Below are 27392 nucleotides of genomic sequence, written 5' to 3'. Positions count from 1 at the left end.
TTTATAGTTTTTATTTATTTATTTATTTATTTATTTATTTATTTGTCGATTTATTTTTTCCTTTCTAAATAAGTGATCTCCTTCTGTGTCTCCTTTTACCGTCTGTAACTTCTTTCTGATGAACGCCATGTTCTTTGGAAGCTTGGATTTCAAGTCAGTGGCCCCTTTGGTGGATTTGTTCCACATGAGTAGAGTTCATCTTATGAATAATAATAATAATAATAATAATAATAATAATAATAATAATAATAATAATAATAATAATAATACAAAGTGAACTAGAGAAGGTGAGCTGTTACAGAGGCGCAAGTCTGCCATTACTATTATCATCAGTACTTTGGAAGCAATGTGCGTCCCGTTATTCTCACATAAAGCGTTGTAAAATTTCAAACTCTCTACTTTGAATGTCGAATTGAGTGAAATAATTGAAAAACATGACGAAGAAAGTCAAAGTTAAGAGTAAAAAGGAGATGACAACTGGCAAGAAGAGTAAGTAAAGAGTAACCTAAAGCCTCAATCGTAAATTCCGTCCACCGGAAGCTTATTTTTTGTTAATTCCGAATAATTGCGCATTTTATACCATTTTAGATTAATCATATGGTAAAATACAGATTAGAGGGTCATGAATTGCATAAGGGATCCATTGTGGGCGAAGACTCCCGGGGTCAGGTTAAGACACGACGTCTTAGGTTAGGTTAGGTGAAGGTCAGTTTGACTAGGTCATAATATTCCCTCTGAAACGCTTTCGGGAGTTTGTATTATTAATTAGTTTAGGCAAGATTATGGAGTATATATAGTTCACTTTTAAGCCTAATAATAATAATAATGAACAGCCATCTTTGTAGATACCTGTAGCCTATTGCAGATACAACTGTTCCCCGTGAACCAACTTCCAGAATGGGTAGAACTATAGGGTAGCTCCGCTTCGCCGACGGCACTATAACTTGACTTTTTCTACAGTTTTTTGGTTGCTAATTATGAATTTACCTTTCATTTTTGGCGCTCGAGTCTAATTAACCTGTAATTAACCCCCGAAGTCCATCCAACAAGGGGTTTCCATACGCGATCTTCACAAGACAGAGCACGGCTAGGTCTGTTTCGAACGGTTCATATCCTGTCCGGCAAGTGCTATAACTTGCTAACGTATGGATACCCCCCTTCCCCGGGCCAGTACTAAACACGGCGAAGGGACATTCCATTTGGCCGACAACAAACAGATGCACCGCCAGTATCAGAAGCCCTAAAAGTGTAGAAAAAAACAGTTGAAAAGGTAAAAACAGGTGCGGAGCTAATATATAGAATTACCCCAGAATGAATCATTTGGGTATCGTGGCCTGATTTGGTTAGCTTGGGCTGATTTTGTCTGTTTGGGATGAGAGCGATACAAATCCGACAATAATTTTGGTTTCACCAAAGACATCTATCGCGGCCTGGTTCCTGCCGTTGCCGACTGGAATACTTACTGCCTTTTGTGTAGCCTATGTTTATGCTTTTTATTTTTGTTTTTAATATTTAAAGTTATTTATGTTTTTACATTCATCCCCAAGGGACTGGTACTAAACGCAGTGCCCAATTTGCATGTAAACTAATAGTTATCGAACTGGGGGGATGGTGTGGCAGTAGTTTTCAGTTTTACCGAGAATGATACAAACCCGACAATAATTTCTATAAAACCAAAGACTACTGCCACGGCCTGGTTCTGCTAGTTGCCGACTGGAATACTTAGCCTACCACCTTTTGTTTATGTTTATTGGTTATGTTTATAATTAATGGTATTTTGCGTCTATTGATTATGTTTTTACGTTCATCCCCAAGGGGTTGGTACTAAATGTGTCTATTTGCATGTAAACTGGTTGTTACCAAACCAGAGAGGCTCAGTAGTGGTCTTCAGTTTTACCATTTCTGCCAAAAGTAAGTGACAGTCTAAGATTGAAGAGTAGATCTGTACTAATAAAGGGGTGCATGTGAATGTCAGCGGCACGCCCAATTTGCCGCCAAAAAAACGATATAGAAAATGCAACGAAAATAGCTCGTTATGTGTTTGATATTTGTAATAAAATCACTGCTGTATTTGGTGGCACAACAAAAAAAAAAAAGCAACAGGAAAACTACTAATGGGGTTTTGGGTGAGGGAAGCCAAAGACGGGTATACTCCGCCTGTAATGTACAGAATTCCCGATTTTCTGACCCGCTAGTCTGCATACAAGGGGCTTGCCTACATAAACATTATTTGTCATTGACAAAGTGACCCACTACGCTACATCCGCTTGTCCCGTCATCCCAACCGGCGGGACTAATGTTGCGTTTGGACACATGCTCCAGCACTGGCTATGACCTAACCAAACAGACCAAAACCTTACTGAACCTGGAATAATGTGTCCTGACCTAACTTAACCGGACCCAACCTAACTTGACTTAGGGCGCCGTGCCCTGACCTGGCCGGGGGGCCGAATCCCCTCAGTTTTTAGCCAAATACTTGGGCGGATGGATTGGCCTAGGCCACCCCTTAACAGTAGTAGGTCCAAATCATCATAATTCATCATGCAATAACATAAATGCCAAAGAAAGGGAAATGCACTGCTTACTTTCTTCAAAACTGCTGTTGTCCAACCATGGGGGTACTAGTCTCAGCTTCTTTGCAGCTGCTGGCTGCCAATCAGGTGAATCGGAAGTACTTGGTCGGGTCTTTTTGTATTCGGCCGGGAAAGTAAATCAGAGACGGGATAGTCACCAAGCATTCCTTCTTGGTAAAGCCACTTAGTAAATTCACCTGTGTAACGTAAAAACTCAAGAACGATTGGAATGTACAAATCTGCGAAATAATTAATTGTCAATGGACGTTACTTTGTGAAATAAAATTCTGTTGTGACTCTCTATCTCGGCTATTACAGAAGGAAAGAAGGGTAACTGTGGCTAGGGAATGGGCCCATGACTCATATCAGTCAGACACATTCTGATTGGTTCTATGTATTTAATCCGTGGGCCCTAGGGTGAGGGGAGTGCCACACTTCGGCCATCTTAAGAACTATGGGAAAGCGGTGCTGCATGACACCATTCACGTCAACTTGGTACTTCGAAAAAGTTACGCTAAATTGTCATTCTGCAAAGTCAAGCAAACTGACCAAGTATGTTACTTTTCTAGTAGATTTCCGCATGCTGAACATTTTTTATTCTATGCAATTATTCGTTTAGAGTCAATATTAATGCAGTGTAGGCACGTCCCTTGGATAGACAAACTACCCAAATAAAGGTTACTTTTAAACCTATAATTGGATACTAATGGAAGACTGCAGTGTGAAAGAGGTTTTTCAGGTCAGCGATACAAAATCTAGCACAGAGGTGCATCCAAACAAAACCTTCCTTTGCCTAACCCGACTTAGGATTATAGGTTTTACCTAGGAAACCCCCAATCCAAACCCATAAGTCATTTAGTGAAATATGTGGATGTATAGTATACCCAAGCATACTATCTCTGACCTAATCAGGGACACCATGAGGCATTAAAATAATTTATTTGTTTGCTTTTGTGACTTCCCTACAAAGTACCCTGACCCTGAGATGATGGTTTCATTGTGGTTCCCCATTTCTGTTAGACTTGCTTATGTGTAATGGGTTACCAACCATTTCTGACTGAAATGAATTTTAAATTTGATAGTATTTTATACATAAAACTATTAGGAAAAGCCTATTTCACATTTCAGATTACTGCTCAGTTTTTAAATAGGTTCTATTTTCTGAACCTACACACATTCAAATACAGTGTGCTTTTCTGGTTAAAGTAAAACACATGCAGAAAATCAGAAAAACCTTGACCATTTCATGTTCTCAGTCATTTTCCTCAGAAGAAAACTATTTCAAGTGCTTATGGAGCCTGCAAATATACAAATACTGTACTGTATGAAGTTTTTTTGTCTAAAGACATTTTTATCACTCAGGAATACAAACCATCACCATTTATGTATGAGTATGCGCTCAGCACTAGGTGGAAACGGTTGTTGAAGCCCGGTAGCAAGGTGGTTAGTGGTAGGTGGGTGAGTAGTGGGTCTCCCACTCATTTCCTATAAGTCAGCACTTTCTTCGCCACTTGCCAAGTGAAGACATATTGCTGTGCTCTTGCTGATTGCCAAGTTTAAGTTTTTTTCATAAGTATTTTGTATGTATAGTGATTTGTTTAAACTTTTATTATGGATATGAACAAAAAAGTGCATGATGGGAGCTGGCTCGTGGCAGCATTATGTCCTATCGTGTCTATGGATCCACATCAGTTTTGTTCTTTCTGCCAGAGAAGGATCTGCATCTGTTTCTCTTACAATGGTTTTTCTGGCTAGTCTCCGCAGTGAAAGAGGTTTAGAGAAGGGAGTACAGTAATTCGTTGCTGTTGACACTGCCAAACCTTTTTGGTTCCTTCTGTCCGTCTTTCTGGACTACCCTCCCTCTTTCCCATCCACTCCTTGTTCTCATCAGTCTTGGTCTGAGAAGAAAACTTCCCGGAGGTAGCAGGCCAGCATGCATGCTGAGGTTTCCCTGTGTCTGTGGCTCGTCATACCTTACCCCTGCATCATTAGCTGCTTCAGACATGAGTGATTTAGAGGACTTGGAGATACAGCCTTCCCCCTAGTATCCTTGGCAAACCCTCTCTTTTTTGGTGTTTCTTTACCAGTTAGCCTTGTGTAAGAGGTCCCTTGTTCCTGTTTCTGCTGCTTCCATGGATCTCAGCCCCATCAGCTGTGTGGCTGGTGTGTTGCTTTTGCGATACTTTTGCAGTTTTAAACGGGTTGAACTCCTTTAATGCTGCATATCTTTTTTTCTCATCCCCCCATCATCTGTTTATTTTTCCTTATTAAAAAAAAAAAGCTTTTAAAGCCCTCTCACAAGAGGCCGCATGGGACTTAAAGTGAGCATATTCCCTCTCAAAGGGCTGATAGTGGTGTTTGCTCACCTGCAGGTGGGAGGTTTGCCGCAGGTCTGGTTGTCACCAGGCTTTCTCAGTATGCTCATACTCAGTGTCCTCGTGTTCCATTTGAGACTCAAGGAGTTTCCTGGATTCTTCCTTGTAATCCGTTTTTTTTTTTTTTTTTTTTTTTTTTTTAGAAGTCAGCAGAGAAGGTTCAGCTCTGCCTTCGTGTTGTGTGTGCTTAATCCTTGGGTTGCATGAGTAGACGAGGGCTTCATGCACAAGAGGTCACTGTTATACAGTACCTTTGGGTGTTGTGACCCCCCCCCCCATGAAGGTGTGATTGTGCCAGCACTTAGAATGTTCCTAGCCTGTCCGGAACTCTCAGTGTGTGCTTGCACATTGCATAGTGGTGCTTGCAAGTGATTGCCTGTAGTCTTCTAGTTCAGCCCATTTCATTTGTAAAGAGACCTATGGGATGGTTGACAAGTCAACCTGGGCTCATAGTATGGTATTTAGCACATCCAAGTCTGATTGTTCACATCCACGATCCAGGGAATTTTTGCCTTTGAAGGCTTGTGTGTTTGACCCTCTTTCATAAGAAGATCCTACCTGCTTTTTAGGGGATCTGTTAAATTGTTGAGTCCTAAGGGTCATGATTCTTCAAAACCCCATTCATTCCAATTTGCAAGTGTACTTTCAGGGATCAGTGGGCTCATTCATAAACATGATGGTCTTGGAGAAGAATCCATTTATAAACTGTCTGGTTTGTTTTGGTGGTGAGAACATCGTTTTGACATTTGTGGTCTCGACTTGTTCATGGTGGTTTAAGGCAGGGGAACTGCCTGATCTGTGGGTCAGAAGGTTCCACAGATTCCATTAGATAGAGCACTGTGCTTCCTCTGCCTTTGACATGCCATTGGAAGCTCTACATGCTGGAGGATTCTGACACTACTCCCCTTCAGGTTGACTCATCAGTTTGTGGGCTAACAAACAAGCTCTCCCTGGAGGGGCTCAGAGAAGTAGGCATGCCCTTCTTCCAGGCAGCATTACGGCTCAGTCTATGGTTAAACATATGTCCTGGCTTTGCTGTTGCTGGTGTTTCTTACGGGGATGAGAGGGTGACATTCCTGAGGTTGTTGGTGTCGGAAGGAAAGGCTTTAACTTTCCTCTCTCATCAGAATGCAAACTTGTAGGCCAAACTATGTCCTGGGGAGATGTGACCTCATATCCATATCCTTCCCAAAACAAGTTTTGGCTAAAAGTCTTCTGTCGTAAAATAGATCTCTCATGGGTTCCAGTTTATCCACCATGAAGTATCCTGCAAATTCTTTAAAGGGTAGCACAGCCAAGCAGTGAGGGCAGTCCTTCTGTTTTAGGTATTGGGAGTTCAAGGCCCCTCAGATGCTCAGATCCTCAACAAGAGGCTCGGTTGTCTCACACACCAAAGTGCCAGGAGTCTTCCCATCCCATTTATGTCATCCCATTTTTATGGAAAGGAGATAAGGTGTTTGTAAAATTTATGGTTTGTGTTTTATAAATCACTGAAACTATTGTAAAGTTTATGGAGGATTTAAATGTAATTATGACAAGTATAACTAGTCAGTATTGTACTGAATATGCCTTGTTTTGTGTATTATAGACCTCATCTCACAGAATTTTTCTTTCAGGTAAGGTCATGAAGAAAAAGGTAGTGGGAAAGAAAATGAATATCAAAGTTGCTAAGAAGAAACCCCTGGATAAAAACAGTAAAGACAAACCCATCAAGAAAAAAGCCATGGGTAAGAAAATTAAAACAAAGAAAACAAAATCCGTTAAAACTGCAATGAATTTGGAAAATGATAATGCTGAAGCCAATTTGGAAAACACAGAATTGGAAGACAAGCAAGGAAAGGAAATATCAAAACCAGAAGATGATTTAAATGTCGATGATGGCATGGAAGTGAGCTCGGAAGGTGAAGAGGTTGAACCTTCAGATGGTGAGGATGACCAAGAAGACGAAGGATATGTTGAACCTGTTGCAAAAGATATATTTAGTGAGAAAACGATTGCATTGAAAGTAAGTTTTCGTTCTCGTTTTGATACCACATGAATTACTGTACTGTGCATTTTATTCCACGTTTAGGCAAAAGGGAAGATTTTCTAATACTACATAACTTTTAGATTTAGAGTCCCAATAGTGGTATGAAGCAAGCTTGTCAGAAGAGGTGTAGGCCTATGCCAGTAAGTCTTTTTCTTTGTGCATTGTTTCCAGACCTGTTGATTGCCAGTTATTTCCTTTTTGTTCATCTCATGATCACAAGGTAGTTAATATTGGGGTTTGTTCATATGAATGCATTCGTACATGCTGTAGCCTATGACCCAGCTTAATATATCTTCTCAACACATGGAATCAGATATTGTTAAACTAGTTGTTTATGTAGCTGTCTTTTCTGATTATCTAATCTCGTTTTGGATCTGGTCATACATGTGTAGTTTTTGTGTGATGGTTACTATTTTAAGATTGTGTTGTGGACAGATCAGAAGTGAGTGCTATCTTTGTTATAGACTCAAAAATTATTCATTGTAGATTAGGAAAAAGTATTAAATGTCCAAACGTACTGTGCTTAAATTTTGGAATGGTAGGAACATTCGATGACTGGCAATGACTGTGTTTTCCAAGAATCCAGTAACTGAGTTATTTGTGTCTTCTGCTTCTTTAATATTTTGTAGCTTTTTCTTTTGGGGTAGCCATATGTGTAACACCTACTGCTGTTCATGTGACTGATTCTCCAAGTGTGGTGGATGTAGAAATATGTTACCCATGCTGTGACCGAATGTTACTCCCAGATGGAGATTACTTTGCTTATCAGATTTTTAGTTCTTATTGGATGCCAGATATTTGTTGCTTCATCTTGTACTGGCATCATCAGAGTGGAGGTGTACCAGACAAACAAATAGATTACAGTAGCTAACCGTTCTCTTAGAATTTCTTGAATTTTGTGGATTCAGCACTAATAAACAGCAACACTATGGTTGGTGTATTATGATGATTACTAAAGATATTAATACTCTTTGCTCTCTTGCAGAAACCTATGGGGGGAAATCATATGATTTTCAATGATGATGAAGACTTTGAAGATTTGACTTATCTCATTCCTAGTGGTAAGTTAAGTAGCATTCTTTATGTTCACAGACACCATGTTTCATAGAAGCTTGAAATTTCGACTGTCCCAAACAATCCTATTTCTGAGCTCGTCCCTGTGTCAGCCGGTGAAATATCCATCCAGCACATATTTCTAGGTAAATACTTTGCTAAATATACCAGAGAACAAAGCTATCAGGAATGCTGGGGTTACTACCCCCAGATCAATCATCTATAATAAAATAGACGTCGATATAGGTAAGGGTGAGTGATTGTTGTCACTGCCACAGGACCGCGCTCTGAAGATATCCCAATGACAAAACCCCGGAACGTGGGGAGCTGATCCAGCGCCCATACTCACCCGCCCGCCAACCGACGACCCCAGCGCCATCTGAACTCATTCCATTCTAGTACGTGCTTGTTTACCAAAGCGTTTTTTGTGCTGCCCCTTTTTTGGCAAATTTTGGATTGAATTCGTCATGTCATCGAGTAATTTTACCGTGTCTAAGTTAAGTACCATCTTCTTGTGGGGTTTTTACTACTTGTGAGGCTTTTATAGGCCCGTAAATTAATATTTACAGGGTCATATATCGGACGCTCCCCAGCGTTTGCCGCCTCAGCCATGATGACCTTGAAGTACACTCTTGCAGCTGGTTTCTGCAAGGGTTTCTTTCGGTCGCTTACATTTTCATTCAGGTTTTATAATTCCCCTTCAAGAAGTTCCCTTTGGAGACGTTTTTCTATGTCGAGCAGGTCCTGGTACCTTGATTAGCGTTGTTCCTTATGGAGGCCTCCTCCTCTTATTTTGGTTCTTATAGTTAATTCATAGCGTGTACCAGGCTCTCGTTCGAGTAGATTCCCTCTCCAGGGTGGTGCTTTCTTTTGTCAGCTTCTGACCTATGGTGTATTGGATGTCATGAATAATTTAGCTTTATTATGATCCAAGCTCGGCGTCAGGTGCAGTCTAATGGCTGCCTACTTCCTGTTCGCCTTGCTCAGTTAGGCTATACACTTAGCACAAGTTCTTATAATTTTGTATATTTATTGATATTACGGGTACTTATATGTATACTGGTTAATTTTAATTATATTTTATTAGAAATTGGGGATCCTAGCCTAACCCTCTCGTTCCAATCGGTGGGTTAGGCCATTCAGGTTAGGTTTCACATTGTCTTAGCTCCCATCTCTCCCGACTATGTCGCTTGAGCGGGGGAGGGAGGGGTAGGCTGGTCGAGGGAGTTCCTGTTTGTTGTTCCATCCGCCTTACTGCTTGTTTTGGGTTTCCTGGAGTATCTGAAACCCCTGTCCCCTCCTCCCTCTGATGAGGGAGAGAGAGAAGACAAACAATATGGGGAATCTTCTTCGAGCATTGCCCTTCTACCCTATGGGTCGGTTGCTGGTTGGACTACGTTACAGGAATTTCTCTCCCGTTCAACCCTCTCCTTCTTCCTTCTCTCCTCCCCGATTGTCTAGGCTGCGCCTTCATGAGGAGGGTGAGAGTTTGGTGATTACTGTAGATTAATGCTGTTACCCTATCCTTCCCTAGTACTTAAGTGAGTCATGAGTCTCCCTACGAATAGGTAGTCGATACGTTTGTTTCGGCGCCCCGCAGGGAGTTACAGTCAGTGTGTGGGGGTATCCCCCGCCCTGTTAAAAACAAAACTCGGTCCCACTTTCCAAGTACTGTACAAACCACCACCACCACCACCACCTCCTCCTCCTCCTCCTCCTCCTCCTCCTCCTCCTCCTCCCCCCCCCCCCCCCCATCTTGCCAGTGGTATGTCATCTCCTCACGTGCGAGACGTCGGTCTCTCCGATTGTCATCCAGAGGGGGACTGGTCAGGTTCCCAGTCGAGAGTCACCCACCCTCCTGGCCCCGTCCCAATGTCATCCGCTCGGCTAGTGTTTCGTTGGTTCGCTCTCCGGTGGATCGAGCTGAACTCCGATCACTTTCAGGGTTCAAATACTTGCTCGCTAATTCTGCTCCGCCGTCCCCGGCCCTCCCGTTGCCTCCGGTGCTTTTGGTCTTCCGTGGGTTGGCTTTAGTCACATCTAGCTCTTTAGCTGTGTAATGACTCATGGTAATGATTTACCCCGCCTTCCCTGCTGTAACCAAGTGTCAGAGGTACGAGATCCCGGAGGGGTCTGCGCCGGAACACGGCGACCTACAGTGTATTGTTATCCTATATTGTTAACCAGTTACTTAGTGCCGTTATAATTTATGCATATATCATGTTTTGCTCTAGTTTTTTACCCCACCAGAATACTTCGGTGGACCCGGTATAAACTAAGGCCTGCTGCCGGGCTCCGGCAGTATTTATTCTTAAGTAAAATTACTATTAAGAGTTGCATGATCCTAGATTAAGGTCCTACTCCGCCGAACTATCTCCGGCACTCCTTGATCTAGTGTGGTCATGTTTTGCTCTAATTTATCGTCCTGCCGGAATGCTCCGGCAGGTCCGGTATAAATTATTTTAACATACTCCAATACCTACTATAGTTTGAAGTCCCTTAAATTAGTAGGTTCATATACTGTTATACTTACAGACGGTTCGTTGTGAGGAGCCTGGGTGCTCTGCGGTACTGCACCAGCCCTATGGGCATGTCGTCTGTCGATCCCATGCGGGCTGTGCAGTCTGGGTGGATGACCTAATCGTGTGGCACCCGGACGGTTGTGAGGTCTGCTTCGCTCTTTACAAGCGTGTCCAGGACGAGTCGGTAAGCTTATAGTTACTGCCTTTAGTTTTCCTGGTATCCTCACTTGTTTTATTTACGTTATGGGCTTAATATATGAATTATATATCTCTCACCAAGCGCTCGGTTGTTAAGTCCCTCCCCTCTTCCAGGCCGACGAAGCTTCCCGGAGTGACGCCTTGGGTTCTCTTCGAGCCTGGGTGGCTGGGTTCGGAAGAAATGTTCCGTCGGGGAAACCGTATGTTCTCAATGAGAACATCCGGAACTTGCTTTACCCCGGCGCCCGGATTTCAGCGGCTGTCCCTGCGGTAGTCGCTGCTCCTGTTATCGAGCAGATCCGGGTAGAAACTCAGCCTCTCCAGGACGAAAGCCTCTATGCCAAGGTGTCGGAGGAAGTAGTGGCCATAGATCTCGACCTGGAACCTATGATCACGGAACAGGACCAGGAGGTAGGTGGGGAGGTAAGTGAGGCAGTGGGGGCGGGCTCCCTTTTTGATTCTCCTTCTTCCACCACTTCTTTTCAGGGATTTCATAAATCTTCTCTTTTAAGGGACGGTGCACAATCCACTGTCCCCAAATTGAAGAAGACTTGGAAGGCGAAGGGCTATAAGTCCGCGACTTCCCGCAAAGCATCCCCCTTCCCTCCGGGGAAGCCACGAGATGATAGTCCGGTGGCTTCCACAGGCAAGGCCACTATCTCAGCTAAGAGTGCGAGTTCGAGGGCAGCTAAGGCTAGCCCTCCTCGCCAGCCTGCCTTTGACCCGGAGGCTTTTGGAGGGATGCTCTTGCAAAAATTTTCTTCGGAGGTGGATGCTAAGCTGAGTAAGCTTACGGAGAGGCTGCAGAGCCAGGAGACCATGCTCTCCGGGTTCATGCGCTCCGGCGGGTCCGCAGTACATTATCCCGTTCCGGACGCCTCCGCCCTCCCTCCATTCGACAAGGGGAATCCATGGCGATTTGCCCTTCATGCTCCCCGGCATGAAGATACCCTTACCATCGAGGGTCTAGGCACGCGCAGACTCGAGGAATTAGAATTCTTTCCTCCTGATCTGCTGTCCCCCTACCCAGGCTTCGCCAGACTGACGGAGGAAGCTTGGGTGAGGTCGGATAGGGTCCCAAAGGAGACAGTAATCTTCCCGAGGGACCAGGCGCAGTCCGCCTTGATGCACTCCTGTGATGAATGGCAGGCGGAGAACACAAAGTTGACCCCCTTCAAGGGCAACTTCACAATGTTCTCGTTGGGTGATAAGATCCCAACCCCCTGCATGACTAAGGTAGTCCTCGCGACGGCCCAGGCTTGCTCGGAGGGTAAGCCGTTGCCTCAGCTCCGGGAGACTGATCCCACCTCGCTGATCTTCCCCGGAGACAATGAGTTCTGGAAAGATGCCCCGGCCACCTTTACTTCGGGTAAGCTGGACCCGGAGTGCGCATCTAATCTATTCAGTGAACAGCTTCCCAAATTGCCAGAGGCTCTCCTCAAAGCAGAGTTTGAGGCTAGGTGTCGGCTGAGCCGATCACTGAACTCACTTTGCCTGGCGGAAGCAACCGCTGTGACATTCGCGGAGGAGCAACTCTTCCAAGTCCTGACGAAGTCCCTATTGGCGGGATTTCAGGCGGACTTGTTTGACTTTATGGTAGCACGATTGAATTGCCGCAAATTCATCTTCAACGATGCTACCATCAGACATAAGCCTAATAAGCTCATGAAAAGTTCCTTCTGGGGGCTAACATCTTCCCGGAAGAAGAAGTCAACAATGTCCTGGCAGAGGCAACCAGGGCAAATCAGAGTCTGCGCTCCTGCTGGGGTATCCCCGCCTTTAGCGGAAGACCCCGAGTCCGCGGCCCTCAGGGTAGACCTGGCAAGCGATACAGGAGGCACAGGAGACAACACCAGCAGGCTGTTGTCCAGGCCGTACCTGTCTCAACAGTTTGCCAGCCTTCTACCTCGAAGGCCCAACCCCAACAGTTCGTGCTGGTGCAGCCAGCTCAACACTCTCTTGCTGCTCCTTCCTTCGTGACGTCTCCGGTATTTAACCCTTCTTATGAGGGCCAGGGGTCGTTTCGGGGTCGCAAGGGGGACTAGAGCAAGAGCTTCCTTCAGAGGCAAGGCTGCCTCGCGACCCCCCTCCCGGGGAAGAGGAGGTTGTGGTAGAGGATGCAAGCCTGCTCCCTCCCAGTGAGAACAATCAGGTAGGCGGCAGACTTTATCTGTTCAGGGACCGGTGGACCTTCAGTCCATGGGCCCACAGTATAGTCTCCAAAGGTTTGGGCTGGAGCTGGATCAAAGGACCTCCCCCTTTGACCAGATTTCATCAACCGTCTTCCAAAGCTCTGCGGGACTTTGCGACGGAATTACTCCTAAAGAGTGCCATAAAGAAAGTGAGACACCTGAAATTTCAAGGCAGGCTGTTCAGTGTTCCCAAGAAAAACTCCAGTCAACAAAGAGTAATCCTGGATCTGTCGCGTCTCAATCTTTATATACAATGCGACAAATTTCGCATGCTTACAATTGCGCAGAGTGCGGACTCTACTTCCTCGTGGAGCCGTCACCACCTCTGTAGATCTTTCAGACGCATATTATCACGTCCCGATTGCGCGGAACTTCTCTCCCTTCCTAGGTTTCAGACTGAAACAGGCCTACTCGTTTCGGGTCATGCCATTCGGGCTCAACATAGCACCCAGAATCTTTACGAAGCTGGCGGAAACGGTAGTACAACAGTTACGGTCCCGGGGGATGTCGCTAGCCGCATACCTAGACGATTGGATAATCTGGGCATCCAACGTCGAGGAGTGCCGGAGAGCTACGGCCATAGTGATCGAGTTTCTGGAATCCTTAGGCTTTCAGATGAACAGGGTGAAGTCCCGCCTAACTCCGGAGGCTCGATTTCAGTGGCTAGGCATCCAGTGGGACCTAGTTTCACACAAACTGTCTATTCCACCAGCCAAACGAAGGGAGATAGCCAAAGCCACCAGGCAATTCCTCAAAAACAGGAAAGCCTCTCGCAGAACGCAAGAAAGAATCTTGGGTTCCCTTCAATTCGCATCTGTAACAGACCTGCTTCTAAAAACAAAGCTGAAAGACGTAAACAGAGTGTGGCGAAGACGAGCCAATATCAAACTCAGGGACAAAGTGTCATTGGTTCCTCAAGTGCTAAGGAAAAGACTCCGGCCGTGGTCCACAGTCAAGGGTCTCTCAAAGTCAGTTCCCCTTCAATTTCCCCCTCCAGCTTTAATAATCCACACAGACGCTTCATTAAGCGGCTGGGGAGGATACTCACCAAAAGAAAAGGTACAGATGGTCCACAATGTTCCGTCAGTTCCATATAAACATTTTGGAAGCGATGGCAGTATTTCTAACCCTGAAAAAACTTCGCCCCGCCAACCAGGTTCATATCAGGCTGGTGTTGGACAGCGCGGTAGTAGTACATTGCATAAACAGAGGGGGTTCCAAATCAAGCCGGATAAACCAAGTGATGATAGCCATCTTCTCACTAGCGGAGAAACACGGCTGGCACCTGTCAGCTACCCATCTAGCAGGGGTCCGGAATGTTATTGCAGACTCCCTGTCCAGAACAGCTCCGCTGGAGTCAGAATGGTCCCTGGACAAGGCTTCTTTCGAATGGATCCGCCGTCAGGTTCCGGGCCTTCAGGTGGACTTGTTTGCCACGGAGAGCAATCACAAACTCCCTTGTTATGTTGCTCCCAACCTGGACCCTCAAGCTCACGCCACGGATGCAATGTCCATAGACTGGAACAATTGGCAGAAAATATATCTGTTTCCGCCAATAAACCTACTGATGCCGGTGTTGCACAAGCTCAGGTCATTCAAAGGCCAAGTGGCCTTGGTAGCTCCCAACTGGCCGAATAGCAATTGGTTCCCTCTTCTTCTGGAGCTCAAGTTACGATGTCATCAAATACCCAAGCCACAGCTGACTCAAATAGTGCAAACAAGGACTGTGTCAGCTTCCTCAAAAATTCTGAATGCCCTGGCTTTATGGACTTTATGAAATTCGCCGCTCAGAGAGGGGCGGATATTGATCCCATTAATACTCTGTTTCTTGAATCAGATAAAAGAGATTCTACCCTCATACAGTATGACTCAGCAGTTAAAAAGTTGGCATCCTTTTTAAAGGAATCTGAAGCCCAAACCATGACCGCCAATTCGGCAATATCATTCTTCAGGTCACTGTTTGAAAAGGGTCTGGCTCCGGCCACCATAACCACAGCAAAATCAGCTTTGAAAAAGGTGTTTTTGCATGGCTTTAAGATTGATTTAACAGATTCATACTTTTCATCCATTCCTAGAGCATGTGCCCGTTTGTGACCAGTGACCCGTCCACATACGGTTTCCTGGTTCCTTAATGATGTTCTAAAATTAGCCTCAGAAATTAATAATGATCAATGTTCTTATTTAAATCTGTTAAGGAAGACCTTGTTCTTAATTAGTCTAGCTTCAGGTGCCAGAATTTCAGAACTGTCTGCTCTCTCTAGAGGTGTCAATCACGTAGATTTCCTCCCGTCAGGAGAAGTTCTGCTTTCCCCAGGTCACAGATTCTTAGTAAAAAACAAAGACCCTCAGGATAGGTGGTCTCCCTGGAAGGTTGTCCCTCTTCCACAAGACCTGTCCTTATGCCCAGTCGCTACCTTGAGGGCCTACTTACAAAGAACTTCTCAGTGTTTGGTCCTCTTTTTATCAGGGAAAAAGGTGGAACACTTTCTTTAAAGGCTATAAGACAACAAAACCTGTACTTTATTAAGCAAGCTAACCCGGATTCAGTCCCTAAGGTTCATGATATCCGAGCGGTGGCTACCTCTACTAATTATTTTCATAATATGAATTTCGCTGAGCTGAAGAAGTACACGGGTTGGAAATCTCCATCAGTGTTTAAACGCCACTATCTGAAATCACTGGAAGCTCTGAAATTCCCTGCGGTGGCTGTAGGGAGCATTATCCCTCCACCTTAAATTAATCCTTAATCCCTATCCTTTCCCCCCCGCCCGCCTGCCTCATTTATTTGCCCTGCCATTTTCTCCTGGACCAGACATGCCTCACAGCCTGGCTCCTAATATTATAATGTACAATCTTGCGGTGTTAGTTTTAAGTGTGTGATATGTTATGCTCACTGTGATTTAGTTTTAAGGCCGGAGGTACCCTTATAAGTTTTGTCTTTTATTTAGTGTCAGTACCTCGCCACTATATTATTAATGATGTATATAGTTGATTCTCATGTCCCTTATTATAGTATAAATTATATCCCTAGTCATAACTCAGTTGTTCTGCTATACCTATAGTATTTCATTATATTTTGGGGATAATTAAAATTATTTTTAATAATGGTGTTTTTATACATGATCACCTAAATGTTTATCACTTTTAGACTTTCACCAAGACTTGGTATGATTCTCTGTTATGATTTCACTGGCTGACACAGGGACGAGCTCAGAAAAGGGATTTTGACAAAGGAAAAATCTATTTCTGAGGGAGGCCCTGTGTCACCCGGTGACCCCCCCAGGATCTAGGTTTCCCTCCCCAAATAGGCATACCAAGCTTGTGGGGGGGTGCTAGCCTGGAATGAGTTCAGATGGCGCTGGGGTCGTCGGTTGGTGGGCGGGTGAGTATGGGCGCTGGATCAGCTCCCACGTTCGGGGTTTTGTCATTGGGATATCTTCAGAGTGCGGTCCTGTGGCAGTGACAACAATCACTCACCCTTACCTATACCGACGTCTATTTTATTATAGATGATCGATCTGGGGTAGTAACCCCAGCATTCCTGATAGCTTTTTCTCTGGTATATTTAGCAAAGTATTTACCTAGAAATATGTGCTGGATGGATATTTCACCGGCTGACACAGGGCCTCCCTCAGAAATAGATTTTTCCTTTGTCAAAATCCCTTTTCAGTAGGCCCTCAATGTATGTGCAACTAACTTAACATTTTTTGAAAGCTATCCAAGAACAATTGAGCATCTGTTTGCTAAAGCAGAGGGGAGGAAATTCATTGAATTAAGAATAGCTGGTTATACAACATCAAAAATTATTGGTCAGCTTTGTGTAAAACACCTTTCAGGGACTGAGAAAGGTTCAGGTTTGTGGGTTAGAATATATGTCAGAGAAACATGTGCCTGTTGATCTTAGATTTTTGCTTAAAAAAAAAAGTGTGAAGAGGCTGAGAGGAAGAAATTTAAGGCTAGTAATAGATGGATAGCTAGTTGTGCTAAGCAGTATAGTTTGAATGAATTGAAAATCTTGATAGAATTAATATTGGGTAACACAGAGGCAGTAGCGTTGTTTCCAGATACCCTTAAGAACTCTCTGAAGAGAAAGGCTACCTTTCAGAGCAAGTCTCCAGTTGTGATGAAACAATCTTGCTGTGGAAGATGCAACCCAAATCTTTTGAAGCATGCTGGTAAAAATGGAGAAATGAAGTAAAAGGAACAAATGCTTGATTGATTATGAAACAAAGAATTAAATAATTAAATCCTGCAACAAATTATTTTAAAAGTCTAAGGAATTGTCACTTTGTTACAGGTGTCTAGGATATTTCTAGGCCATGGATTTTGGTCCAAATAATTGATACTGGTTTGTTGTGAAACAATTTCATGCCAAAACTAAAAAATTCCCATACAAATTTCAGGTTCTGTTGTGAAAAAGCCTTCAAATGACGTTGCTGAAGAGTCTGATTCTGACGCACCTCCAGATGAGGGAACAATATCGACTGGAAAGAATGCACTTGTGGATGATAATTTGAAGATGAAGAAGGAAATTATGCATATCAAGAAACAGGTTAAGGAAGCAAGAAGATTAAAGCATGAGAAGAACAGAGAGCAGCAGATGAAAAAGGTGGGGTATTAGTCATTAGAAGTTACCTGCATGTTAATTAGTATGCTTTTATTTTCTAAGACACAGGGAACTAGTACGTATAGCTGTCCTTGTTACAGGGTGTTTAGTCATATAGTTAACAGAATAGTCACACATTTTGACTGGGAAAAATCTGAAGGCCCCGTAGGGGGGTAATGCCATCAGTCCACCTCGCACAGTTCGCTGTAAGCATTACTTAACCCTTAAACCCCTATTGGACGTATCATACGTCGACTAAAATTGTCTGTTGGGTGCCAAGTGGACGTACCGTACGTCGACTACAAAAAATTTCAACCTTCGGTCAACTTTGACTCGACCAAAAACGCAATTGTAAGCTAAAACTCTTACATTCTAGTAATATTCAATCATGTACCTTCATTTTGCAACAGATTGGAAGTCTCTAGCACAATATTTCGATTTATGGTGAATTTTTGAAAAAAACTTTTCTTACGCACGGGCGGTAACTCAGCCGAAAATTTCATAAATTCTTTCGTCATTTTGTCGTAATTTTTGCACTGTTCTATATTAGCTGTTACATAAAGTTTTATATATGAAAATGTGCGCAATTTCATGTACAATACAGCGAAATACAACCCATGGTTGTAGCTTTTATCAGTTTGGAAATATTTTCATATAAACCACGATAACTGCCAAAATTTCAACCTTCGGTTAACTTTGACTCGACCGAAATGGTCAAAAAATGCAATTTTAAGCTAAAACTCTTACGATCTAGTAATATTCAATCATTTACCTTCATTTTGCAACCAATTGGAAGTCTCTAGCACAATATTTCGATTTATGGTGAATTTTTTAAAAAAACTTTTTCCTTACGTCCGCGCCAGAAATTCTTTCGTCACGTCGTAATGTTTGCACTGTTTTATATTAGTCGTTACATAAAGTTTTATATATGGAAATGTGCGCAATTTCATGTAGAATACAACAGAAAATAACTCATGGTTGTAGCTTTTATCAGTTTTGAAATATTTTCATATAAATCACGATAACTGCCAAAATTTCAAGCTTCGGTCAACTTTAACTCGACCGAAATGGTAAAAAAAGGCAATTATAAGCTAAAACTCTTACATTCTAGTAATATTCAATCATTTACCTTCATTTTGCAACAAACTGGAAGTCTATAGCACAATATTTCGATTTATGGTGAATTTCTGAAAAAAAAACATTTTTTTCCTTACGTCTGCGTGCGGTAACTCGGCCGAACATCTCAGAAATTCTTTCATCATGTTGTCGTAATGTTTGCATCGTTTTACATTAGTCGTTACATAAACTTTTATACATGAAAATGTGCGCAATTTCATGTAGAATACAACAGAAAATAGCTCATGGTTGTAGCTTTTATCAGTTTTGAAATATTTTCACATAAATCACGATAACTGCCAAAATTTCAACCTTCGGTCAACTTTAACTCGACCGAAATGGTAAAAAAACGCAATTAAGCTAAAACTCTTACATTCTAGTAATATTCAATCGTTTAACTTCATTTTGCAATAAATTGGAAGTCTCTAGCACAATATTTCGATTTATGGTGAATTTTTTAAAAAAACATTTTCCTTACGTCTGCGCGGTAACTCGGCCGAACATCTCAGAAATTCTTTTGTCTCGTTGTCGTAATATTTGCACCACTTTAAATTAGTCGTTACATAAAGTTTTATATATGAAAATGTGCGCAATTTCATGCACAATACAACAAAAAATAACTCATGGTTGTAGCTTTTATCAGTTTTGAAATATTTCCATATAAATCACGATAAATAGAAAAAATTCGACTTTCGGTCAACTTTAATTCGATCCGAAATGGTAGAAAACTGCAATTGTAAGCTAAAACACTTACAGTCTAGTAATATTCAATCAATTAGCTTCATTTTTCAATAAACGGGAAGTCTCTAGCACAATATTTCGATTTATGGTGAATTTTTGAAAAAAACATTTTTTTACGTCCGAGCGTTACGAATTCATGCATCAATTTGTGATAATATTTTCTCTGTGTTGCTTTGATCGTTTTAAAATTTGTTATATACCAAAATCATCGCAATTCAGTGTACAGTACAACTAAAAAAAATTAACTCATTAGCTTTAACCGTTTTGCTTACAGCGCGATTTGTATACAATTATATACGAGTTTTTTTTTTTCCCTGTCATATATTCCAATATTTATATATGATAATGATATTTTTTTTAATTTCTGATGGTTGCATACTAAACTTCAGGCAATGACAAAAAAATGAGCCAAAAATGAACTCTTAATCTTAAAAACTAAGCGTGCTGTGATTTTTTGAAAAAAACTTTTTTTCCGCTTTGGCGCTAACTCACCGAACGCCGCCGGCATACGGGAGACGTTTTTGTAAATAGGGCTTCGGCGTTAAAGGGTTAAGGTTCTTTGCAGCGTGCCTTCGGCCCTTAGCCACAACCTCTTTTGTTTCTTTTACTGTACCTCCTTTCATATTCTCTTTCTTCCATCTTACTTTCCATCCCCTCCTAACAATTGACTCATAGTGCAACAGCGAGGCTTTCCTCCTGTTACACCTTTCAAACCTTTTACTGTCAATTTCCGTTTCAGGGCTGAATGGCCTTGTAGGTCCCAGTGCATGGCCTTTGGCCTAAATTTTATATTCAATTCAATTCAATTCAATTAAAAAAATCTCAAGGGGTAACTGCTCCCATAGAGCTAATGTTGTAAAAGGAAAAAATTGTGAGTTAAATTATTGCATGCACAAGGTCATGTGTATGTATTTTTTATAAATAGCTATTTATTTCAGTCAGAGTAAATAGTAAAATTATTGTACAATACAATACAAACAATTCCAAACCGTGTATGGTGCATCACAACCCAAAAAATAAATTTTTTCTTGGTAAACTGTTAATTGTGGTCACATTTTTTTAATGACATATGAAACTAAGGTTCCCATAGGTCATCGTAGGGTTAAGACTTGTCCATAGCCTAATCATATTTTCTTGGAAAACTCCCAGATATGTTGTTTATTGTTTGTGTGAAGGGTTTTTATCCTTAGTCAATTATCGATCGAGCAAATTGGCATTTGCTCTCAGAAACTCAATTAGTATGATAGCTGTAACTATATGCATTCATTTCAAGTTTTGCCATTATTTTCAGCGAGAGCGACTACAGAAGCTGGAGAACTCTCGTCTCCCGGAAGACTTGTTAGATGCTGTAGCAAGAGAGGAAAAGCAAACTAAGGAAACGGTTGCCTCAGAGCCCAAACGAAAAATAATTACGTTTAGTGATGATATATTTGATGACCAAATGTTTACTGATGCGGCTAATGAAGGTAAGTGCAAAGTTTTCCACTTATATAATGATTGTTGTTCATTTTCAATGATTGTATTCAACATGTATGGATTAGCATCCAAAAAATTCCTCTGAATCACGGACTACTTCCATAGATTTCGTAGGAAAACAAATCCAATAAATTCTCTGTTTCAGGAGGTTTACATGGTAATAGTGTCATACATGTGTGTGCTATAAAACAGTAGATTAATATTTAGTACCACTTGGTAATGCAGAGGCTTTGGAAAGTTAAGTATATCTTAGTTTAACCAGACCACTGAGCTGATTAACAGCTCTCCTAGGGCTGGCCCGAAGGATTAGACTTATTTTATGTGGCTAAGAACCAATTGGTTACCTAGCAACGGGAACTACAGCTTATTGTGGAATCCAAACCACATTATGACGAGAAATGAATTTCTATTACCAGAAATAAATTCCTCTAATTCTTCACTGGCCGGACGGCGACTCGAACGCTGGGCCAACATCATGCTAACCGAGAGCTCAAGCCACCCCTCCAAAGAAGAACTTACAGAGGCTTTGGACATTCCAGTTGCCCCTCATCATACACATATGCATGAGTTCCTCCATACCCCTTATAAGTTTTTGATACACAGCATATGATGTGGTTTTGTTAATTAAATATTCCACAGGAATAAATGACAACCCAGGATACTGTATTACATTTGTATAATAAAAAAAGGTAAATAATGATCAATTTCTCTCTCTCTCTCTCTCTCTCTCTCTCTCTCTCTCTCTCTCTCTCTCTCTCTCTCTCTCTCTCTCTCTCTCCCCATATCTGCATGATTGATTTCACTTTCCATATTTATCCTCACTGTCCAGACAGAGTAATGTACATCTTTATTCTACAGTAATATACTATAGAATAAAGATGTATATTACAGTACATTACAGTGATTTATTCTGTATGTTATCAGTACATGTACTGTAATAAGAACGTTATTCCACATAAAAGTGATACTGATCATCAAACAACTCTCAGTGAGTTGATGGGCTGACACCAGGATCGATCTGACCCTTTCACCACTCGGGATTTGGTTGTATAGCCTGTTAATGAGGCTCTGTTATTATTATTTGTGGACCCCATCACTGAAAAAACCTTGGTTTTGTTGTCAGCTCAGTCTTTTGTGCAAGAGTTCGCAGGTGTGTCTGCTCTTGTAGTTTCTGTTAGCATGGCCTCTGCTGTAATTTTGATCCTCTGCGAAAGAACCCACCAGTGTGGCTGCTAGTTCAGTTTCCATCAGTAGCGAGGGCCTTGTCATGAACTTGATCCCTGATGCAAGATTCATAAGTGAATAAGTGAGTTTTAGTGTGGTTCCTGGTGGTAGCACAGTTTCTTCTGTGAACTTTATCCTTATTACATGAGGTCTTACATGTGTTTTAGCTTGGTATCCGTTATTGTGAATGTAGATACTCAATGATACAGGAGTTGAGTATGTTTTGTCCCCTCGCAAAATTTTTGTCAGTAGCACGACCAGTGCTAGGAGCTTGGTCCTTGATACAAGAGCACACAAGTAAGCTGTTGTGTGGGTGGTATTGCACCACTGGAAAGAAATTACTCAAGGTTGAGCTATTGGGGAAGCAATTGTCAGACCCTTATTGGACTTTTAGCATACTTCCTTTTCTAGCACAATTGCCAGATTCTTCTGTCAATTGCAGCTGCCTAAGGTAGCCAGTACCTCCAGCCACTCCTTCATTGTTGAGAATATCAGTCAAAAGGCCTAGGAAAACAGGAGTTTTTTATTGAAGGCAAGACACATGGAGTGAGGCTCTTACTTGCCCCAAAGAGGATCATAGAGGTACAAAAGACCTCTGGGACTGAGAAGCTTGACAGCAAGGCTCATTTAATGCATATTGGTGCAGCTGTTCAGCAAATGTGGTTGCTCTCAGCAGGAAAAGAGGATCAGGGATCAATTGTGATAGTGAAAGTTCTCTGCTAAAATACAAAATATGGAAAATTGTTCCATATGAACAATTTTCCATAAGTTGTTCCTTATGGATAGGGGTTCACCTTTTAATAATAATAATAATAATAATAATAATAATAATAATAGTGCAGAGCACTGCTACCCTGCAGATAATTTCCTTATTAATTTGGAATTAAATATCTGGGAACTTTGCAGACCACAAAATTTGGTTGACTTGTATTAAATATGCTGTAAATCTAAACACAAAATATAAAGTAAATGTAAATGAAGTTCATATTAATGTTTCATATTCATAACTGTCAGCCAAGGTATGTGATTACTGTACCAAGAATGTTTAGGAGCTATAAACTCACTATCATTCCGAGCAACTTGTTTGCTTACCATACTGTGGAATGATTCCTAGTTGGTGCATTACAGATTAATTCAGATGAGTTTTGTAAAATATTGGGATTAGCTACTATAGAAAAGACGCTTAGAAATGTTTCGGTCTCCAGATGAAATGAATTTTTTGAAGATTTTGGTTACTCAATACAGTACATATGTGTAAATTGCTAGACTTGTATTTTATTGATTATGGTTTATAGTGAGTAAATTGATTATTTAAATTCATGTGTTTTAAAGGTGATGTCATCACTCTTAACGAAGGGGTACAAGTTAGGTCGATCCAGCGGGAGTTGAAGAAACATGCCTCTATTGCCAGTATTGCTGCTGACTTCCGTTACAGAGCCCTCTATAAGAAAGTATCAAATAGAATGACAAGTAAGTATTTGCTGCCTTGTATTTGTAGCTGTCATATCTGAGTATAGATTAGATTATTAGAACCTTAGAGTGCTTATACAAGAGTATAAACCGTTGATTTACCTACCTTATTTCATGAATCGTGACTGAGACTGAACCCTGAATTGCGCATTGGTGGTACAAGTGAATCACTCCACTAGTGGTCATTCACAATGTTAATTTGTTTTAACGTATCTCATTCTTTCATACCTATCTCATAGAGTTATGAGTAAAAAATGTTTCTTCGGTGTAATCGAGTTTTCTATACAGCGTATAATCAAGGCCACTGAAAATAGATCTATCTTTCGGTGGTCTCAGTATAATGCTGTATGAGCTGCGGCCCATGAATCTTTAACCACGACCCAGTGATGGCCTATCTTATATCATTGCCAGGTGCACGATTATGAATAACTTTAACCTTAAATAAAATAAAAACTACTGAGGCTAGAGGACTGCAGTGTGGCATGTTTGATGATTGGAGGGTGGATGATCAACATACCAATTTGCTGCCCTCTAGCCTCAGTAGTTTTTAAGATCTGAGGGCGGACGGACAGACAAAGCCGGCACAATAATTTTCTTTTACAGAAAACTAATACGAGTAAAGGGTGAACTCTGGGCATTTGCTTTGTCTGTATGCTGCCTGCTAATAAGAAATTATATGTAGAGGCGAGTGGTGCCTTTGTGACTATTGGGGATACTATACTATAATTATAAATGTCATCCCATGATAAATACTGTATCTGCTCCTTGTGCCAAGGGTCCAAACTGAAGGACAGTGGCTGGTTAGGTATATTATTCTGACATTGATTTCTTCATATGCTGATGCATCAGAATAAAATAAATGCTCTAAAAATCCCCCCAGTTGTTGAGTCTGCTGATAAGGAGCAGAATGTTAAGCTAGAAAGAAAAACATAGATAGTATAAAGTTTTATATAAAGTTTTATATATGACACGAGATAAGTTCATATGTTTCTCCTTTAGTGTTAATGTAATATATCCTGACAAACAAGGTTCATATTGCAATCAGTCAGTCATGACTTTCATTGAACAAGTTTTTAATGATTTAATGCAATAAAAAGTGCAGCAAAGCATAGAACAGGTGGTTTTAATTTTACAGTTAAAAAATTGCATGAGAGATTTCATAAGTCAAACATGAATCATCCACTGAATTAGAGATTTTGTAAAACACTAGAAGATGAAATTGAGAGCATTAGAAGTGGAACTGATTCTTAGTGGTGTAAAATCAAATTTGGTTTCAAAAACATTCAGTTAGTAGGAAATATGTAATTAGGAACTCAAGACTCCATTAATGAAATGTTTAATGTTTTAACTCATACTTATGAAATATTTATCCAACTTTAAACTTGTCACTGATGTTACACAGTGGTACATGACATTAAGCAGTAGAGAAAATACATTGGGAAAGTCTTACGAGATTGTGGATATCAGTAAGAAACAAATGGAACTGAAATAGTTGATTTGAACACGAGACTTGAATGTTTGATTATAAGAAAAACTGGCTATCTGAGGAGGTTGGGAGATGTTTCAAGCCTCAGCATCTGAGGTACTATAGTTTTTGTGTTGAGATCAGTTAAAGATTTGAGAGTTATACTAGACAATATTAAGCCTTTGAGTGTTCATACTTAACCAGAGATAAAACATCCTATTTAGTGACAGCTACACCAGCAAAAACAGGATCAATGTTTCTTATGTACTGATACTGACCAATAACTAAGAGGTCCATTGATAGAGGAATTACTTTACAGTTTACTGCGTTTCTCACACGGGTACAGGTGCTTACTGTCAAGAGAATTATAGTCTACAGCTCTTCTCACAATGGTACAATACAGAATTCTTATTCAAAAACAAGAATTATATGTAAATTTAAGTTCGACTTCAGAGCATCTTAGAAATTTAAGTTCCAGGCAACTAGGCCTGTTGACTCTTAAGGATATTTCAGTGTGGCAGTGACCAGGGGATGTCATCTACAGCTGTTGGTACTCAGTGCATTATACTTCTCTAAGAAAGAGTCACTGCTGGCAGGGAGTTCATGAAATTTATATCTTTGGCCTTGAAAATGGGAACTTTCCAAATATTTACTAAAGGGTGTCAATTTCAGGGAGTTTCACAGCTAAGTAAGAGATTGCATTGGCTACTGTTAACTTACAGTTTATTTCAGGGGAACTGTAGGAACTAAGTATGGTTAGTAGACTTGAAGGCCATAGTTTTGGCTGTCCCACATAGTGAGGAAGAAATTCATGTTCACGATCTTGATGAGGTCTTACCACAACCAGTCAACTAGGTAGATGGAAGCATTTCTGGAAGAACTGACAGTGTATATGATGGAAAGCATTGTTGTTATAGACATGCATATCAATGCATGAGAAATGTTACTGATTCCTGCATGACTGCCAAATCAAGTATCTGAGGCTCTGCTGCTCAAGACACAGTATCTGTTACTGTCACCATTAAAACAGTCAAGATGGACTGGCTTGTAAAAGTAACAACTCATACAATGCTTCTCATTGGTTAGCATTTTATTTACATTTAAGATATTATGTTTTACAGAAATCATTTAAATTAATGACAAACCCTTCAGGCTCTCCATATGGAAGTCATGTATTTTGCATTATTGATTCTGTTAGATACCGAAAGTCCATCAGAGTTAAAGGTATCAATTGCAAATCCAGGATAAAATAAGACTCTTGTCTTGAATGTAAACTGTTTTGCTCTTCATTCAGATGAAGTGATTGAAAGCTACTAGTGTTGAATCCTCTAATCAAGAATGTGTCTTGCATTAAGTAAGAAGTTTGCTTGGTGAATGAAAACTTGAAAAAATATAGTCAATAATAACCTCATATCTATGATTGTTGCCCCCCTAGAAGTAACCCAAAGTTGAGAACAATCACTTTTGTTCACCAGTCTGTTCAAAGAGGGACCTCGTTGTGGGGAGGTCTTGCCAGAGAAAGTGCATCTAGATTTGCCATCATTTTTAAAGATTCACCAGAGAGCTACACATGTCTTTGAGGTGTTCAGACTTAAATTCTAAACAAGAAGTTTGTGTGTATGGAACAAAAGTTATTTTTAACATTTTGCATTCACTAAGGCTGTAATGTAATTTTGTCATTTGCTTCTTTCTACTGGTTCAAAGGTAATTTTCTCTTATTTTCAGGCATAGCCCAGAGGCAGATGCTAGTGAAGCAGAGGAAGAGTGGCAAATGTAATATGTTGTCTTGATAATAAAGATGTCAAATTTGTGTACATATTGTATCCTTTCAAAAATTATTTCATCCTGTTGTGAATTTTCAAGGCAGCCATTTAATTTTGAAAGTTTATGTGATACAATCAAATATTTGTAACTTTAATTGCAAGCTTCTATCATAGCTATTACTGTATAATCAAAAATGTATTATGAGAAGCTGTAGAACACAGAGGCCTAAAGAGTCAACTAAGTAATGTATCTTAAAAAAATTGTTACATAAGCAGGACTCTGTACATAGGTACAGTCAGCTTGGTTCAGCTTTACTCTTTTTTTTATATTGTCCAATGTTTATCTACATTTGTTAAATTTGCTGGTAACAGATGAAGCTTATTTAATTTTATTACTCACGATGTTTTATCAGTACAGTAAAATATTGGGATGAATCTTGCCTACTGTTAAAAATTGCTTATATCTCTGTGCCATTAGGCAAGGAGCTATAGGCTATCTTTAGCAGTAGGCAAGTACCCAAGTAATCAATTTTATTATGAAAACTGATATTTTTTGTAGAAAAAAGCTACACAGATTATAATGTAAATT

At 41.0% G+C, this 27392-nt stretch overlaps 1 protein-coding gene across 1 annotated transcript; it reads left to right on the top strand.

Annotated features, from left to right (window-relative positions):
- Positions 1 to 309: 309 nt before the first annotated feature.
- LOC136848564 (DNA ligase 1-like) lies at positions 310 to 26851 on the top strand. The gene is made up of 7 exons (XM_067120852.1): positions 310 to 489; positions 6565 to 6953; positions 7963 to 8038; positions 17346 to 17551; positions 20697 to 20871; positions 23438 to 23575; positions 26766 to 26851. The coding sequence occupies exons 1-7, from the start codon at positions 435 to 437 to the stop codon at positions 26828 to 26830; spliced, it is 1104 nt and encodes a 367-aa protein (XP_066976953.1). The 5' UTR covers positions 310 to 434; the 3' UTR covers positions 26831 to 26851.
- Positions 26852 to 27392: the final 541 nt, after the last annotated feature.

This window comes from Macrobrachium rosenbergii, chromosome 19, assembly GCF_040412425.1.
Source record: "Macrobrachium rosenbergii isolate ZJJX-2024 chromosome 19, ASM4041242v1, whole genome shotgun sequence".
NCBI lineage: Eukaryota > Metazoa > Arthropoda > Malacostraca > Decapoda > Palaemonidae > Macrobrachium > Macrobrachium rosenbergii.
Note: the sequence above shows the minus strand (reverse complement) of the source record. Positions and strands in the feature narration are given on the sequence as shown.